Here is an 18,757-nt window from a genome sequence, read left to right as displayed (position 1 = left end):
AACACGTATTTCTGCACGTGACTTGCATGCTACTGCTGAGCAACTTACATAAAAAGCAGCTGTGATGATGATATTTATCATAGTGTACATCTCACATGTGTACGTTTTGTAACAAATAACACAGAACTTGCATTGCATTTCAACAGCAGTTATCTCTGCTAGTTTTCTGCTGCTTATGCATGTGTTTTTAATGTGCACACAGATAAAGGGAAATTGACTTTTAAGTTAGATAAACTTTGTGACATTCACTCATCATTCTGTTAAACATTTGTTTGGCATTGGCACAAAATGTAACAAATATAAAATGACCAAGATTATCTTCTTTTGCATATCCTTCCAGTTTTAATCTCCAGAAAAACTGGAATTATTGTGATGTCAACATACATTTGCATTGTTTCATCAAAGTGAAGGAAGCAGGGAGTTCATTCTGGTTCACACTGAGGTTACTATAGGTCATCAGACAAGTCCACACTAGTTCACTGTTAAGTTTCCAAACTGGTCATCAGCTACCTACACACGCAATTATGTCACCGACTCGTGACAGAGAAGGATGTCTTTTGTTAAAGTAAAAAAGAAAGAAAACAGACGATAACTTCAGCAATTCCAGCGTCACACACGCACAAAAAAAAAATCAAGCATTTCAAGTCCACTCAAAGGGGGACTTTTGTGAAAGGAAGGGGGGTACTAGGGCATACGGTAATTTTGAGCTTTGTGCTTTAAGCATGGAGGATGAAGAAATCAGACCCTTTCTTGAAAAAATGAGATAAAAATGTGAAAGAAAGAAACTGAAGACAAACAAACAAACAAGACAGTGTGTGAGAGGCTGCAGCAGGAGGTAGAAATGAGCACAGAAAGCAGAGGAAGGTACAAGAACAAAGAAAGGTTACTATCGGGCGTTCTCGTAACTGGCAAACATCCGCAGGCTCCACAAGTACAGCCCTATTATTCTGACAACTGTTACTGAGTACATGCTCATTGACACAGAAACACACATGCACACACACAAACGCATATAAACACATTCAAGCCAGACAAGTAGAAACGCACACGGCTTGCCACGCATTCCTGTTTTAGACTGAAATCTGCAATTTTCTTTGTCATCTTTGTCACTTAATATCAGCTGCTCCATGTCATTTTTATTCATTTATTTATTCGCTATTTGCCAGGCAAACAAATATTCAACGTAAGTTTCAAACAAAGAGAAACTGAGCCGTAATTTAAAGACCTGTTGCGTCCTACATTTGCACTCGCTGAGCTCGTTTTGTATGCGGTCGCTTTGCAGCTGATCCTGCAGCCACATCAAATGGTCACATGCTTTCCTGCTCTGTCATGTACAAAGAACTGTGGGTGATTATTTCTGCCAGTATGTGTCTGTCTGTAGTGCTGACTGGGTGCATATCAGAGTCTTTTAGGAAGTTTTGTTTTGTGGCTGTCAAAGTACATTAAAAAAATATCAGGCTGTGCATATGTGTATGTGTGTGTTTGTATTTAACACTGCATGTAGCCACCAGGCAAAATTTATATATAGGTCTGCATGAGTGCGTACTTGCCTTGTGCTGAAAACGCTTTTGTGTGACTAAATTAATGTGTCATTTCCCTAGTGGGTTACTGCCCATGTTATCTTGGGTGACTAGGTGACTAATACACACATCCATGCAGGAACTTGCACAAAAATACACACACGCACATCGACACAGACATGGAGGCAGCAGAGAAAGATCATCCTAGAGTAACCCCACAGCTGAGTCTACACAGGTTACTAAAGTTCAAGTTTCCGCTCAAGCACACAGCTATTTAGACGAGAACAGACCCTCGGAGGGCAATCCTAAAATAATTGTGAACATCAAGTCACAAGTATAAAATACATTTAGATAACTTCCAAAGAGATCCAAATTCTCAGACAAAACAATAGAATGGGAGTTGCAGGTGCACACAGTTGTTCTTTCTAATAACGTAAACCTATTAGAAAAACACATAACAATACACTGATCATTTTAAAGCAGGAAAGAGTAAATAAGCTAAGAATGTTGCTGTATGCACTGTAAACTGGGCTTCTTTGTGAAAAATTCTAATGAACACTATACGAGTCAAAAAAGTTAAGTTATAAGCTTGTTCTCTCTTGTTCATCTGGTCATGTTAAGAGATTCAGCTGACTTTAAAAACTCTAAAAAGAGTTTTAAATCAATTTTTCACAAATAGTCTGCATTTGCCAGTCTTGCCAGAGAAGACAATTCATGACCCCCTTTTCAATAATTGCCACCAATCATAATGAAGGTTTTAGTATAAATTCTAAGGGGGGATTCCAGATTATTAGTGCACAAATGCCTGCCTCCTCAGCAAAACCAAAATAATCTACTTACAAACTGAGAAAAGGCTTCAGATAAAGTACTTAAGTAATTAGTTTAACAATACATTAAAAATTTAAACTCATCATGGCTAGCAGAGAAATAAAAGGCAGCGATGTCTGATTCAGACAACGACCATTATGTAAGTCTGACATGGACCATTTCTTTTTGCATAATTTTCCATGTAGTTATGAGATGCTGGTTGATAAGAATAGTTACATCTCATTGCTCCATAATGCCAGGCTCGCTCATACTACTTATCCAGTGTTTAATGAAAAGCCACGAGGTAGCTTAAAAAGTAGACATTTTTGAAAAAAAAAAACCCAAACAAACATTTGATAGGTTTGTAGCTTAAACCTATTCGCTGGAACGTTCAAGACATTTTAACTACACAGCAAAGCAAGACACGAGTAGGCAAAGTTCTTCATGTTTCTCGTGCACGGGAGAGAACTGGACAAACGTCGTTCCTTCACTTGACCCCAGTTGCTCTCGTCCGCTCCCCCGTAACACTGCTCTTTTTGAGGTTACATGAATATACATAGGTTCATTAACATATGACGTCTACATACACACAAAGAGTACCTTGCCTGTGCGTTGGGTCAGAGTGTGACCCCATAAACGACTTCCCTAAACCTGCTGGTCTGGAAGTCCAGCAGTTCATCTAAACAAAAGGCACTTAGAGTAAAACAGATATAGATGTGTTTGCTATACCATGTATCAGCAAGAAAAGATACAACCTTGCTCATGATCCCAAGAGTGATCTATGCCAGAACACTCTGGAGAGGAGTGAACGCACCCCCCTCTTCATGCTACACAGAGTTGTTACAGACCTCCTAGGATGAGACATTCTTTCAATCTACAAATGATTATATACTTCTAAGCATATATGAGTAAATATTTCTAAGCATAAATGACAATCAACAATATAAACCTGACACATTAAAAACATTAACATCTGTACTTTTTTTCATGAGGTTTGTCACAGGGCTGGTAATGTGGAAAAGGGCTTTTTCTTTGCTCCTGAAGAAAAATTCTGAAAATGCATTAAGCTCTTTATGCCATTCAATAGTGATAAGCCTTGGCTTGAAACACAGGCTGTGAATGATTTTTGGTTGGGAACAAGAGGGTACATGATTGCACGTCTCCATTCTGGCAGCTGCATATCTCATCTATCAGCCAGCTAAGCAACGTCATATAATCTGCTTCTAACAAAGTAACAGACTGAAAAGAATTATAGTCTTTTTTTGGTCATTACGCCACTGCATGATAGCAATTCATTCCCAATTTCAGCAACCTAAAACATAACCAAGTCTCCAGTGACGTGTAAAAGTTTCCAAGCAGCTGTGGCCAAAATGAATATAATCATGGTAAAGCACAGAGGAAGTTGTGCAAGAATGATTGCAGTTGAAATTCTTTTTTAAAAAAGATTTCATGAGATTATGCTTATAAATCATTTACACAGAACAGAGAGTGGAATAATGCAACATCAGCTGCCGAGAAGAGGAGAAGACAGAAGTACATTGGTGTTCTTGCAGCTGCTTAGGAGGAACATACACCAACACATACACACACTTGCATTCACGACTGGATCTTTATGTTTTGCCAACTCACCAAGCAGGGGCCTGAGAGAAAGAAGGTTCTGTTGTAGCTTCTCTCGTTTCTAACTACACTCCAGCAACGCTAAGATACATTAGCTCAGACGTGGAAGTGAGCGTGCATGCACGTGATTCTATACTGCTTGTCTGCAATGATGTGAGACAAGCGAAGACAGTGCACCTGGTTGCCTGCTGAGCAAAGCTTTTACAGGAATATTTCACAGCCTGCTTACTTTTATCTAAGCTTCAACAAGATGCATTACTGCAGTTTTTTATGCTTTAGACTATAATTTATTTTCTACTGTTTGTACAATAACGTGATCTGTGGTGCAAAATCGCTTAAAAACAGAGGGACCCTAGTAAATCAGAGCACACTGTGTCAGTAGAGGAGATCTGATTTTATATGAGGTGTTATAAAAGACTCATATAAGAACAACCTTTTCGAATCAAAGTGCACAGTGTGCTTTCTATTACTTATTACTACCTCGACCCTAACTTTAAATATCTTTAGTGAGATTTGGTTCTTGGTAAGCATTGATTTTATAGGGGACTGAACTTTGGACACAAATACCTCAGTAACCTTGTTTGTTCGTGTTATGTTAACATGGGGGGGTTGCGTTATCTGTATACATCGGCGGTGTGTTTACCTCAACGGCCAGTGCTCCCAGGCTTTCCAGAAGATTGTCGGTTGCAGCTGAGACTTCCTGAATGTCTTTTGGATCAGACCTCACATCCCTCTGTGAGATACAAAGAGGACAGTTACTGTGCTGTAGAGATTTTTAAGGTAGCCTGCACAAATAAAAATTGATTGGCTATTTTCTAATTGCTTTTGTTCTTGCATAATATACTACTAATGACCACAGGAAAAGATTTATCACACAGGCAGAGAAAGGTGAGAAAGTTGTGGGGTAAAGAGGAAGAATAACATTTGGGTCAAAGGTGAATGAAGAGGGACCCAAGAAAGAACAACAGGTCAATGTTAGTTTGACCTAGGTTTCCATTTGTCAGACTGCTGTGAGTATACAAGTGCGTGAGAGTGTTCTCATATATCACATTTAGTTGTCAGCTGCTGGAATGTCTGAAATTCGATAAAGCACAGGTGCTTCTGAAGACAGAGTGGCTTTCTAAGAAGAGAGAAAGACAATTTAACTTTCTAGTAAGTTCTTTCTCTCTAAGTTGCTCGCTCGTCTGCCTGACTTTCTCTTGCCATAACAATTTCTCCACTGTCCCTCTGTTTTACACACACACACACACACATGCACATACACATGCACAAATGGGGAGAAACGGACTTATGCAAGTTGCGGTCTTCATATTATGCAATTCAAATTTTTTCCTGTTGGAAAAATTTCCCAGTCTTGCATCATTGTTTTAAAGACTCAATTAAAAAGACATACACATGATTTTTTGGCTTGATAAAATCACGCTTCTCTGAGCCAGAAATGTTCCTTATTTACACGTGAGTGAGCAAGACAACACCAGCAATGGTTATTAACTTTACTGACAATGATGACATTCAGAGATATTCTCCATTTCTCTCCTCCTGTGTTTGTTTCTTGTTTGAACATTCTGTGCTGCATAATGTTGGCTGACCTCTTCCCATCCTTCCAATCATGACTCACATTTCTATCATGGGTTTGGAGGGATAGGGCAGGCGTTTTGGAAACATGCAGGGAGAAGGGAGGTTAAGCTGAAAAGAAAAAAAAAACCCCAAAGCAAACAAAAAATAGACATGGGAGCACAAAATATAAGAGATTGTGGTTATAACTATAATTCCTTTTGACCACTGACTGGTCAAAAGGTGTTTTTATAAAGAACATTTGTGATTCTCCTTGCAAAAGAAAGCTAGGGACTTCTAAAAAAAAGTACTTTGTTTGACTGAAAAACACTTTGGGGATATCTGAATAAATACATGAGCACTAGTAATAGTTTTACTATAACCACGAAGCGTCACAGTTCCGTGACAATAATGCATATTTTCCATTTTAAACAGGAAGGGCATGTCTTCCTAGTTCCGGGCAGGTACACAAAATACCACATCCCGGTCAAATATGTAAACACAGATGGCAGATTTAGAGTGCTGTACTCTGACACACTATTGAGTTACAAGTTTGTTGCTTTTTTTCATCTGTTTTCTTATGTTTCATTTTATGCCAGAAATACTAAAATAAGACGTTATATAGGTATTATTAGCAATATTACATTTGATGTCAAAATTAAGATCCATTCTAAACTTATCATTTCATGGATTTCAACTTACCCGAACAGGTTTTAGGAAGTCCAAGTTAGACAGGAAGTGGCTCTGGGCCTTGTTCAGCCAATCACTGGAACTCTTACAGATGATCTCTTGAGTCATGCGGGACACGTTGCGGTCAGCAATGTGGACAAACTCCTCCAGTGGTGTGGTGTTGCAGAGATCTCTGAGATGGAAGCCGAAACCTTTTGTGAGGACCTAAAAAGAGAGGAGGGAAAAAAGACAAAACAGGATTGAGATAATATAGAGAATAATGAAAAAGAATGCATAGGTGAGATAATGTAACAGGAGAATTTTAATGTCTGTGTGTGTTTTATATATTGAGTTAAGCTACGATGGATTTACAAGTAAAACTGCATCAAAATTTGGTGAATAACAAAGTTTGCTAGGTGACTGTTACTGGCTCTTATATGACTAATATCCAAAAAACACGCACAAACTGATAAATTCCTGAAAGCTGACCATGTAAGCAAAACAATGATGTTCCCAGAAAAAATATTATTGAGCAATTATGAGGTAAGAAACGTTCTGAATGGCGATGCTGGGTAAGCCAAGAACAAACTGGACAAACGTTAAAAGTACTCCAGTACTCCAAGCAAAACTCAATTCCAAGAAATTCATTTTGCCTTAAAAAATTATCCCTCTTTTTCTCTTTTAAAAACTCACAAAGATAGAAAGAAATTTTATTAAGCAGCTGCAGCCACAATTAAGGCCCCTTTTCCTCAAGACTGTAGAAATGTGTGTATTTGTGTCAGTGTCTTGTTTTGTAAATGTCCTTTAACATTTTTTGTTATGCCATCATGTCGATTAGACTTCACAATCTGCACAGACATACACGACTTCCAGTGTTTTCACTGGGAAAACATCAGTGCTTACAGCAGACAGGTCGAGGGACTGGGAATCACTCTCACTTTATACAACAAAGGACACAGCAATATATGGCAACACATACTTCCTTGAATTTTCTCTCCTCTCCTTCAATAATGCTCTTTATGAAATTTCTGACCAAAAGGACATCGCCCTATCTGATCAATAGCTGTCCGGGAGAGAGGAATGAGATGAACAGATGGTAAAACATGATCCCAGAGTGGGAATTTGTCTCTGAGCTTTGGTCTCTGCACGTGAGGAGAAATGTGGGGAAGGAGGAGCGGCCATGTGACTTCAGCCCTCCAACTGCTAAGCAAGGATGATGTGATGTGCTGAGGTGGGAGCTGTTGTTGAGGGTAGGCAGATCAGTCAATGTATGTTCTATGGAGTTTGTTTGCATAGAAGAAGTGTTCTGTGTGTTGACCTGCGCATGAGCATGTTCTGAATTATGGAAAATTAAACACAAGACGAGAGGAATCGTTTAAAAGTGAGGGAGGGAGCAACAGAAAAGGGAGTTTTGAATGTAAAAATAATGGAAAATAATTAAATTACTGACTTAAAAAAGAAAAAAACAATATATATAAGCATACATGACCTCATTTAAATTGTTTCCATTACACTGGGTTTAGAGAAAAAACAAACTGAACAAAAAGACTAATGATAAGGGGACAACCTCTTCACCCATCTGCCCCTCACCCACTCTGATTTTTCTCTCGGGTATTAAGGGCTTAGCTGTGCCACAGCAGAATACAGTGGCCCAATAGACGCTATGAAGCCAAGGTCATTGGATTTATTCACAAACACTGTGGCCAGGGGTGGTTATGATTATCTCATAAAAAAGAAAAAAAAAACAGTGATACAAGTATTGGTAGTGGTTCTCAGGTGGTAAGAGAAGCTGCACGAAAACATTTAACCCATTGGTGAATGTTACTTTAAAATAAATAATAATGATTCTAGACAACTGTCTTCATTTACCTTCTCAAGATTGACATCAGCCTCCACTATATGCTTCAGGGCGTGACGAGGAAGTGATGCATTGTGATGCAGGAAGTGAGAAAGGGTTTCATCATCACGCAAAAAGTCTTTCAGCTTGAAACCTAAAGGAAAGAAATCCAGATACACTGATTAAAAATAATAATAATAATACCACTTTCTAGTGGTTGATTCTGACATAAAGACAAATAGCAGATATCCCAGGAGAAGAGGTTTAAACAAACTGCTTTCAAAAAGTTATAAGCTCTACCTAAGCACATATCTGCAAAGAGACTGTTTTTATATTGTCAAAATTCAATCTCACAATTGTAAAATTTAAAGGCCTTAATTAAAGATTCAGTGATTCGATGATAAATGACCTCCACACACAGATAATCCTTGTTTTTTTGGCTAACTCCAAAAAAAGATAAAGGAAATGAACAATGATGGCTTTACCCAGAAACACAATGTCTCATCTGCACTCGTTGTACTTTGCTGCATTCCAGTGAAGTCAAACCATTTCAGAAACTGGCTTGAGTAAGCTGTGTGGTTAAACACATGCACGCACACACACTGACTTCTCTCTATTCCTCAGCTCCAGGTTTGGAACTCAGGGTTACTACAGGGCATTCAACTTTGGACTAAATATTGTGTCTTCTTCTCCTCTATAAGGATTTATCTCCCCAGATTTTCCCATCTCTCCTTTCACACAGCGTTCTGCCCTCTAACTAACATTTTAGACCATTTGAAAGCCATCTATTTACTAGCCGTGAATGAAACTACTAACTAGAATAATCATGTAGCAAGAACAGGAACTCCTTCAGTTCGCAAGAATAGATTGTTGGTGGAACGACATACTTTTATATCAACTTTTTCCCTTTAAAAAAAGGTTTACGCATTCTTTTACCACCCTGCCTGATTACTGGCCGTCTATTCTGTTTTTATCTGCTCTCATCTAGTCTGTTCTCAACTATAAATCAGGAATGCTTGTTTAAAAAACATCTTCCTACAACCCCTCTCATCTTCCATTCCTTTCCCATTATCTTAAGTAAATCTTTTTCTGCTCTCTGGTTTTTATAACAAGCACAGATGCAAACGCACACAAACTCATGCAGACAGGAAACACTTGTCTCGACTGAACTGAACATCCCCCGAGAGGAAATGAAAGGGAACAGTGTGTTTCTGTGTGTTTGAGGGCACATGTGTGTTGTCACTTTTTTTACTGCCTGCAATATCTACGCGCCGTAGTGTGTGAATTGTTTGTAAGGGTGAAAGTTTTAACATCTACATCCTTTTAAAGTCCTAAATACCCTTACCAGTCCTTATGGACCTGTGCATGTACAACTAATTGTGTGCCTTTGTGTGTCTTTGTCTATGTGTGACCTCAAGTCCCAGCTGGTAACAGCTAGGGAGTATTAATAAGGTCTAATCAGCGCCCCAGTAGGAAGTCAAAGCTCCCATGGTGCACCGCATCCAAAGACCCTTCGGGACACACCAGTGTGGATGGTGCAACCTTGTTGAAATGGAAAATCTAGCAGTACTTTGTGCAGTCAGCAACTTATCACTTATCAGGAACAGGAACAGTTTTTGAAGTATTTGTTTATGTGTGTTTTTCCTGCGTTGGTGCCAGCCTGATATGAGTGCAAGTCCCATATTAACATTTGCAAGTCTGTACATGTTCCTGGCATTACCTATCAATCTTGTTTGTAATTAAACAGTACTGACATCACACACCTTAGCGACCGTGGCATCACTGGTCAAACTAGTTCAAAATCAAGCTGTCATTTCTGTGATACCAAATCTGTCACAAAAACTCATCTAACAGACTTAAGGTGAAATTAACCTCAAGGGGGGAAAAAACCTGCTGGACTGTCTACGAGTATGTTGGCATGTGAGCCTATTTGTGTTGTAGATCACTCTCCATTCACTGATTATTGATGTTACATAATAAGAACTGTTCTGAAAGTTTTTCAGTGTCTTTGCAAACTGTTGTTAAAGTCTCTACTTCAAAAGCTCGGGCTCAAAAAACAAAACAACACTCAAATAAAGTCTTTTAAAGCAGTCAGGCAGATTGAAGACGGTGGAAGATTCACTATGCAATTGCAATTAAGCTTTACTTCTCTGAAGATTAGCAATATGGTTAGGAATCAAAATCAAAATATATTTACCTCTCATCTACTCTTATGATATTAAACACATTTCAAAAACATATTGCATATATAGCAATGGCAATATGCAGCATATTGGATATTGCAAATTACTGCTGAATTGTTTACTTTGATGTAATTGTCCATGTCATCTCACACCACAGATATCTGTTAGATCTGATCAATGAAAATAACATACAGTGTCATCCACTTGTCTTGTTATCTAAAGTCAAAAAGCTTATCCGTGTCCACAACACTTCACAATCCACCTTTATCAGTTAAGGTCTTATTGAAATGACCTCCCTACAAGTGCTGAATTATTAACCAACATGTGAGAGGCTCCACTCTCAGCTCTTTGATCTAGGCTGTTATTCTTATAGCATCACTCTGAAGCAGCACCAGCTCTGTTTGCCCTCTTTGGCATCACACAGCGCTGTCTCTGCTCTATATCAGCTCATTTCCTTTTGTGGATTAAAAGAGATACTGAGTGGAATATGGGATTGACGACTATCAGACCGCTGCGCTTTCACAAAGCAATTATGATGAAGTGCACAGATACAGAGAAACTGTGTTAAAAAGAAACCCCATGGCTCCCTGTTCACTCCATTTAAAATAAAATGTAATAACGCACAGATAGATAAGATATATCACTGGTTTTTAAGGCATTCCAAAGAAATTCTGACAGAAAAAAGGAATACAATATCACACGCCACACAAGGCATGGAAACTGAGAAATCTTTACAATTGAAAACTGCCAGTCCATATTTTCTTTGTGTGAGCTGATTTGTTTGCAAACCATGCTTTGCTTTGTAGGAATCATTGCATAATGAATTGTATCTCCAGGCTAACAAAACGGCAAAGTCAGCTAAGGTACCCAAAATAACAAGAAACTGATTGCCGTGTTTTATTGCATAATTTATAATTGCTTTAGCTTCTCAGTATATCAGAAAATAAATGTACTTATTATTGTGTGAGTATAAAAGCAAGGAAACACTAATGAGTCAAACAAAAGAGCAGCCAGATTAATTAGACTTCCTCGTTTCACATCACCAATTAAGGGAGGTTAGTAGTTACATCACTGCTGTTTAATGTTGTTATACACTGTCCTGAAATGCCATCCTTCTGGTCCTCCTTTTTATCCTTTAATAATGTTTTTTCCATAACATCATTATATGTTTCCCCCCTAAATGTGCAAACTTTATCGGTAACAGACAGGAAGAAACAATACTCCAATCCAGACAAAGTAGAAAATCCTTATTATGATTATGCTGTGATTGTCAGGGCAGTTTAGACTTTGCCACCACCAGCGACACATAAAAGTGGAGAAGTGCAACACCCACTAGCTGCTCAGAAAACGGGCCCATGACATCTGGTGGACTGAGATAAGGGGCCTCTGAGTACTCAGGGTACCATTAGTTGCACGAGCTGGTACACTGCAAACGTGATCTTAAGTCACTTTATCTACGTTTAGCATATTTTTGTCAGTGTATTGATCTGCAACGACTGAAGTCTATCTCACTGCAGATCACAAGACATTACAGCTCTTACTTGTACCTGGAAATATATTCTTGGGTCTTTTTCAGAGTAAAAAGGGAGGAGGAGTGGGTTAAAGGGTGATCAATGATCAGTCACCTGATCCTCAAACACTTACTAACACAAAAAATACCAAATAATCAAAGGCACAAACTTACGAGCAGTGTTTTTCTGAAGATTCCTGAGGGCTCTTAGCAGTCCCTTGTAGCCTTCATAGCTCTTATCATTCTGAGTGTACAACAGGATCTTCTTGGCATCAGTGAACAGACGGGAGATTCTGGTGTTTAGAGAAGGATGAGAATTGGATGAAACAAAAAAAATGTGTTGTTTGAATTCTGTGAATCAGTGCATAAACTGTTAAATATTAATACATTTGACAGCCAAAGTACTCACATAGAATCATTAAAATTTCCCACCACCCCAGGACTCTCTCCAGGTGTGGGATTACGGAAGCAGGGGTTGTTGGCATTACAGATGATACCTTGTACCCAGGGCAGAGTACCTGCTGAAGGCATGGCCTTGTTTGGGAAGTGACCTGAAAAATATACATACAAATTCAGATATAATTTGATGTAATAATATCAGCTTTTGTTAAATGAAGTCATAAAACAGATGACAGACACTGCAGAAGAAAACCTGATAGCATTAAACTACCAACTGGGAACATATACATCATTGCAACATCAGTATTAAAGAGTGCTGATTTTATCTTTAACATAATTTGAACTCTCATGAGCTAACATTACCGATATAACCACAACTGACAGAGTAGAACCAGTTATTATAATACAAAAGATAAGAAGAGAAAGCCAACCATTGTCAGAAAGTTGACACAGCCATGATTAACTTTCTGTCATGAGTTTATTGGGTTAATTGCGATGCAGCTGAATTGAAAATTTGAGGAAATTCTGTTGGAGGTGACAACTTTCCTTTTCAAAAGTGGAAAAAAAAATCTTTATGAATACTACCAGGATTATTTTGTGCTTTCAATCAATGAGTTGCAATCTTATTGACTTAAATGGGGCCAAAGTTGTGAAACCAGCTGTATTGACAGCCAGTAATGTAATTCCCCGAGTCTTATCACATGTTCAGTCAGTGCAAGTAAATGTTGGCAAGTCCAACAGATTCTTCTATGAATAAAACAAAAATTCCCTGGATGAGTAAAGTAGTGATCTAACCCATTTGGCATAGTTTTCCTGAAATTTTTTTTATAAAATGCAGAACAACTGTTAGAAAGTTCAGACCGATGATACCAAGTTCACTTAAAAGTAGGAAAAACTTGCAGAAATTTTTAAGATGATGCTTTTAACAACACTTACATTCATGTTGTTCATAGGGCGGATAATATATTCGGACTGATATCAGGATGAAAAAGATGAACAGGGGCCAGACGATCTCAATCAGCAACTGGATCTAAGACACAATGGATGATGACAAAGCTTAATCAATGAAAAGAAAGCAGGCTTTAAAATCTTCATGTGAAAAAATAAGTTAATCATCCCAAAACAATGGGTAATCTATTTTTTACCTTGCTTTTGTGTGTTTGTGTATTTACAGTTCATCTAAGGGTATTTCTACTGCTTTAAGACAGAAAAATATCAAGTGCGTGAGGAAAGGGGCTATCAGCTGTTGCTCTTCAAACATTAATCCCAGCATGACTCTAAAGTAAAGTATATGGGTTAATAAGAGGAGATGGAGTGAGACAGAGAGATCTGCTGGATTTAAGGACTGTGGATTTGTCCATCTGCTCCATATGGCTTCCTCGCTTCATCTGCTTTTGACACAGGCTTTAACAGCATGCTAGACATACAATGTAGGGATAAAGAACAAAGCCAACGTCTCAGAAAATGTACTGTATCCCATTGTTGCAAATAATTGGACCGAAAGTCACGCAGCTAAGCCGTCACTTTGAGCAGCATTTTCGACTTGATGGACAAATGGCTTAATTGTACACAGAGAAGCCTCTCCATTTATAATGGAATACTATTCAACACTTGGGAACTGAATTTCATTTACATAACTTTGAGTGTGTAGGCATCAACCAACACAAGAGTAACTGGATAATGGATCTGACACATAATTGTGTCATCAAGCTGTCTTCAACTGATTCACAGTAAACAGCAGCACTTTTCTTTCCAAGTGGCACAAAGGACAATTACACTGTTGCCATTGCATTGGGCTATGCAATGCAATAACCCGTATAAACAAGCTTCTGCAATGCTTTTATGACTAGGCATGTGGCATTGGAAGATCACATTCAAAGATTACATTTAAAGTAAACCAACTAAAAAGTGAGACAAAGCATTGCTGGGAAATCATAAACGATGGATCTGTCTTTTTTGTGACGAACAATACCATGGGCAATAGTAGGAAATTATAGCAACGATAAAACCAAACTGAAAGAAGAAAAATAAAAGGTACACAATTTCCTTGTGGGTACTGAATAAAAGGTATTTAACCCCCAAAAAATTGGTTTAGTGAAACACTGATAAATAGGAAAACATTTTAAGAGTCACGACAAACAGATAAAACAAATACCCAAATACAGGATTAATCAGTCAATTGAGCTACACTGCTACTTACAGTCTGTCTCCGTCGGTAGGTGAAGTTCTTCCAAAGCAGTAAACCCAGCTGAGTGGAGACTGCCATGTTGCCGTCTTCCCAACCTCACTGAGCACGCTCCTGCTCCTCACTGTGAATCCACACAGACAAGAAAGAGGATCAAACACTGTATAAAGGACTCATCAATAACAATCTGCTCCGTGTGAAAAGTCCACTAATTAAACAAAGTCAGCTAACTGACTAACTAAACCTCTATTCCCTGTGGATAAAGACACGGATGACAAAAAATATACCCCACTGACGCACAAAAAAAAAAAAAAGAAAAAAGAAAAAAAAAAAAGAACAGGAAGTTGTTACATGTTACATTAGCAAAACCATGATTACCAAGATCACGCATTTCTACCGAATATGGCTGTAAACTCGGCCTCGTCATGTGACAGTAGGCCATGAACATAGAAACAAGAAATCAAAAAATAATAATGATGGCAAAAACATTCACCTATTTAACAAACTGTTTCAATCTGAAACTCAGAGCCAAGCCGAAAGTATCGCTACAGTCGACAAATGAAGCCAACTCTACTGACTGAGGAAGGGTGCTAAACCCTGCAAACTCAGGTCCACTTCATGTAGCCCCGTCTGTACCAAAGTTAAGTGACGCTTCTTCTGGGAGAATGACTGGGTGGGTGGGGGGCAAATTCGTCATCTGGTACGAGTTGTTAGCTACCACCCCCCTACCCCTCCAATCCCTTCTTTTCTTTAATCACAAAATAAAATTCATCCTGTTAACACTCAGTATCCCACACAATACTGTGTCTCGTTTAAAAGTTAAAGTTATCACCGTAAACCCATTTATTCCTATTGTTTAAAACAAAATAATCCACTGATTAATCAGAGTTTCTTTCAAATGCTTGTGAAAATCTGCGTGGGTGGAAACCTTTCCCTGCCTATTTGTTTGCTCTATCTGCAGCTCAAAAAGTCCTTGGATATTTGCTCAGATGTGTTTTATGCAACGCGATCTAATGAGACTACCTATACAGTCACTTATAGTTTTATTTCAGTTTCTTTTTTTTAATACCAGGAACAACTGATGATAGAAAATTAATCAATGTGAATAATTAAAACAAGAAAGCCTTGGAAATCTGAAACATGGCATTATCAAGAATTAGTCAGTAAATTTGGTCTCCTGGTGATCAAAAGTTAACATAAAAACTCTTTAATAAAGAACTTAAGAGTCACTGCTGCTCAAGGCTGATACAATTATTAATTAAGGTCACTGAAATCTATTTTACTTGATGTTAACTGCAGTTAGAGAGGAAGACGTTGTAGCATGACATATCAAAAATAGTATAAGGGCTCATTCCTGACATCTCAACATTTCACTGAGCTCAAAAACTATTAACAGTAATGCACTTTATGTATTTTCAGATTTGATGGTTTTATTGGTGATGAAGTTGGATTATTTTTGGTGGGAGAATTAATGCTGTGCTGTTTATTACGCAGAAGTCCTTTATACAGAGAAAAGCTGGCTGGATTTCACAAAGAGCAGGATGACAAAATAACAATGTCAAGGACAGGGTGATGTTGAAACACGATCTTAACTGATCTGCCTGTGGGCTGAAAAACCTTGTCCTTATTAAGCCATTCATACACTTCTCTATGGTTTTACACCGCATTTTTGCTATTTCAAGCAAATAACATTTTAGTCAATCTAACCACATTCTCAGGTGTTTTGCAGCGAATTTATAAGTAATCAGTAAATCCACTTAAATGCATTAAATGTCGCAATTAAAAACTAACATGAACTTTGGGAACAGCAAACAATACTCTAACCCCTGTCCTTATTCAGCTGTACTCCTACATCTGTTTTCTCCATGAGTCACTTATTTTAATAACAGAACTCGGGGGCATATATAACAGTTTCAGAGAAACAATGTAAGATACCTGGAACTGACATGTTGAGAGCCTCTTCACTGAAAAAACTAAACTAAAAGCAAAACATCAGCTGTCTGATTTTTCGTTATTATTTTAACGCTGTTGACCATTTGTGATGACCATTCACTGAGGATGTGGGGGAGAATTCTGAAAACCCCGAAGACAAAAAAACATCATCAGCACGATCTTGTGTTTTATCACAGCTGATGGTGAATGCGGAGAACACCATGCTTATTACCATATCAGAGACAGCAATGGTGCTGTAGCAGATGGTGAACTATGCATACAATGCATTCTTTCTATGCATTTCGTCATTTAACACACACAGTGAATAGATGTCACTATTCTTTTCTACTAAATACATGGGATTTAAAAAGAAAAACATGTTTTGTCTTTTTACTGGCAAAATTTATTGTTCTGTAACTGCCCACCCCCCTTCCCCTCAACTGAACCCCGCGTTTGCGTCCTTATTGCCAATTACAAACCTTTGCATTCATTTACCTTTAATTCTATCTATATTTTCTCCAATAATACAACCAGCTCAACATGACATCCCGATAAATCATTATCGATCAGTCCACCCTCCGGGATTTGTATGATTCTGAGACACGACGTGGTGGAAATGCGTCGCATACAGAGAGACACGAGCGGTTCTGCTTAGTGATGAGAAGCCCGTACAGTGCAGAGACAATGCGCCTCTAGTGGTAGACACACAAATTTTTTTCTTTTTAATACTTGTTTACCATCAATCCTCGCTCACGTGTTATATCACTCTCACACATGATTTCCCCCCCTTGACTTCATTGTCTTGCTTTGTGTAAAACACCTGACAAATCACTCAAGAGTTTTTATAGAGAGCGTTTTCGATATTAAGAAAAAAAAAGAAATATAAAATCGTCGATGCTTTACTGGAAAGACGCGTTTATGCTTCCCTAAATCACGAATGAAAAAAACAACCTACAGTAATGCATCTCGTCATCACTGCGTACATAGCTACACATAAAAAAAAACCTACATTCTCGTCACCACTGCGCACATACACATAGATTTAAAAGAAAAAGACTTTTTTTTCACTGACAACAAAAAACTAAAATAAAGGAAGAAATTATAAGCAGCATATAGTTAATAGTCATAGTTGAAATTGGCCACCTTTTGCACTACAACCAAATGTCAACGATATAGCAGACTTCAAATCATCGTCTGACAGAGTTTTGTGCTTCTGTTTCACTGTGTTACTGAGCTGAGGTTACTGGCGGTCATCAGCTTTGCGACGCTGACCCACAGCAGCAGCATCAAGTAAGCCAAAGTGAAGGCACAAGTAGGGTGAGCAAACCTTCAGCATTAAGAGGCAACAAATGGGACGAGAAAATATCGATGTAACAAAGACCACCTATACATACAACTTATACCATGCAAAGCGCTCTGTCGTGGATTTGCGTTAATTGAGGAAGAATGTAGATATTTTTTGTTTGTTTGTTTTTACGTCTTTAGTTTTTCTTTAAGGGTTTGCAAAAGAGGACATTGCAACAAACTGCCTTTTATTTTTGGTATACCTCACCGGAAGTCCTGTACTTGACTATAGCTACCTTGGCATCGCTTTTTTTAACACCACATAAGACACTTGCGCCACAAAAGAGCAAAAAATAAGGTAAGAAAAAATGCATTCACTTGTACTTAAAAAAAACCCCAACAGTACTGACTTAAACTTAAAGTGTCTATTCAGGCACATTAACGTCACTGGTTAACTCCGCGACGTTAATGCAAAAACGTCGACTAATAATTAGCCAATAATTAAACAATATAAATTTTCATCAAAGAAGAAAACTAAATTTTCACTCACGCGGACTGAGAATATTAAGATGACAACGTCTTCATAAATAGTAATATGAATTTTTTTCTTTAAAAGAGATATTCTCACACTCTTTGTTAAACAAAGAAACGCACAGTTTCTCACAAAAGTCAAAACTGCGCTTCCAAATCACCGACCTGTATCCTGCACGGTGTTTATATCCACTCCTTCTCATAAATTGAAATCCAAAGGTTGAATAAAATGTTCTCCTCAGTTGTTACGGTGTACCGTTGCTCTCTCTCTCACTGGCTGACAAAATGTTTTTTTCTTGTCCGCCAGGGTTTTATAGCGCAGCTCGATGCGGAGCAGAGAAGAGCAGCAGCAGAGGTAACTAACGGTCACCGTTTGTTGCTGCTCCCATATAAGGAAAGCACGTGCGGAGGCAAAACATGTCTTAAAGGGCCAGCGACACTCGCGCGCCTCTGTGCACTGTGCCGCTTTTCAATAAGTGGATGATTCATGGAAAAATTCAATTAGCAACAACACTTCTTTTAGACTTAATCAGATTACTGACCATTGTTCTATATCCATTCAATAATAATAATAATAATAATAATGCGTTATTATCTCTTTCTCTTGATAATTTAAGTAAAATTATGCACAGTGGATTGAGTTCAAGAAATTTAAAATGATATTAGGTATACAACATAATCGTAAAAATGTAGAACACAATATGTATTAGATTCTGTAAATTCTGTAAA

At 38.1% G+C, this 18,757-nt stretch overlaps 1 protein-coding gene across 2 annotated transcripts in view; it reads right to left on the bottom strand.

The window, feature by feature from the left end:
* Positions 1-18,362, bottom strand: part of LOC147328151 (phospholipid-transporting ATPase ABCA1-like) — a 35,286-nt gene extending 16,924 nt beyond the window's left edge. For both annotated transcript variants that reach the window (XM_086296322.1, XM_086296323.1), the window contains exons 1-8: positions 18,194-18,362; positions 14,297-14,405; positions 13,033-13,126; positions 12,107-12,248; positions 11,872-11,990; positions 8,037-8,158; positions 6,201-6,392; positions 4,588-4,677 (exon numbers count right to left, since the gene is read on the bottom strand). In XM_086296322.1, the coding sequence (XP_086152448.1) occupies positions 4,588-4,677; positions 6,201-6,392; positions 8,037-8,158; positions 11,872-11,990; positions 12,107-12,248; positions 13,033-13,126; positions 14,297-14,362 (825 nt within the window). In that variant the 5' untranslated portion in view covers positions 14,363-14,405; positions 18,194-18,362. The remainder of the gene's footprint in view (positions 1-4,587; positions 4,678-6,200; positions 6,393-8,036; positions 8,159-11,871; positions 11,991-12,106; positions 12,249-13,032; positions 13,127-14,296; positions 14,406-18,193) is intronic.
* Between the last annotated feature and the right edge of the window lie 395 nt (positions 18,363-18,757).

Source organism: Aulonocara sp. 'chitande type north' Nkhata Bay, linkage group LG6, assembly GCF_057382095.1.
Source record: "Aulonocara sp. 'chitande type north' Nkhata Bay isolate Kocher_YH1m ecotype deep benthic linkage group LG6, A_spYH_male_GT1.1, whole genome shotgun sequence".
Taxonomy (NCBI): Eukaryota; Metazoa; Chordata; class Actinopteri; order Cichliformes; family Cichlidae; genus Aulonocara; species Aulonocara sp. 'chitande type north' Nkhata Bay.
Note: the sequence above shows the minus strand (reverse complement) of the source record. Positions and strands in the feature narration are given on the sequence as shown.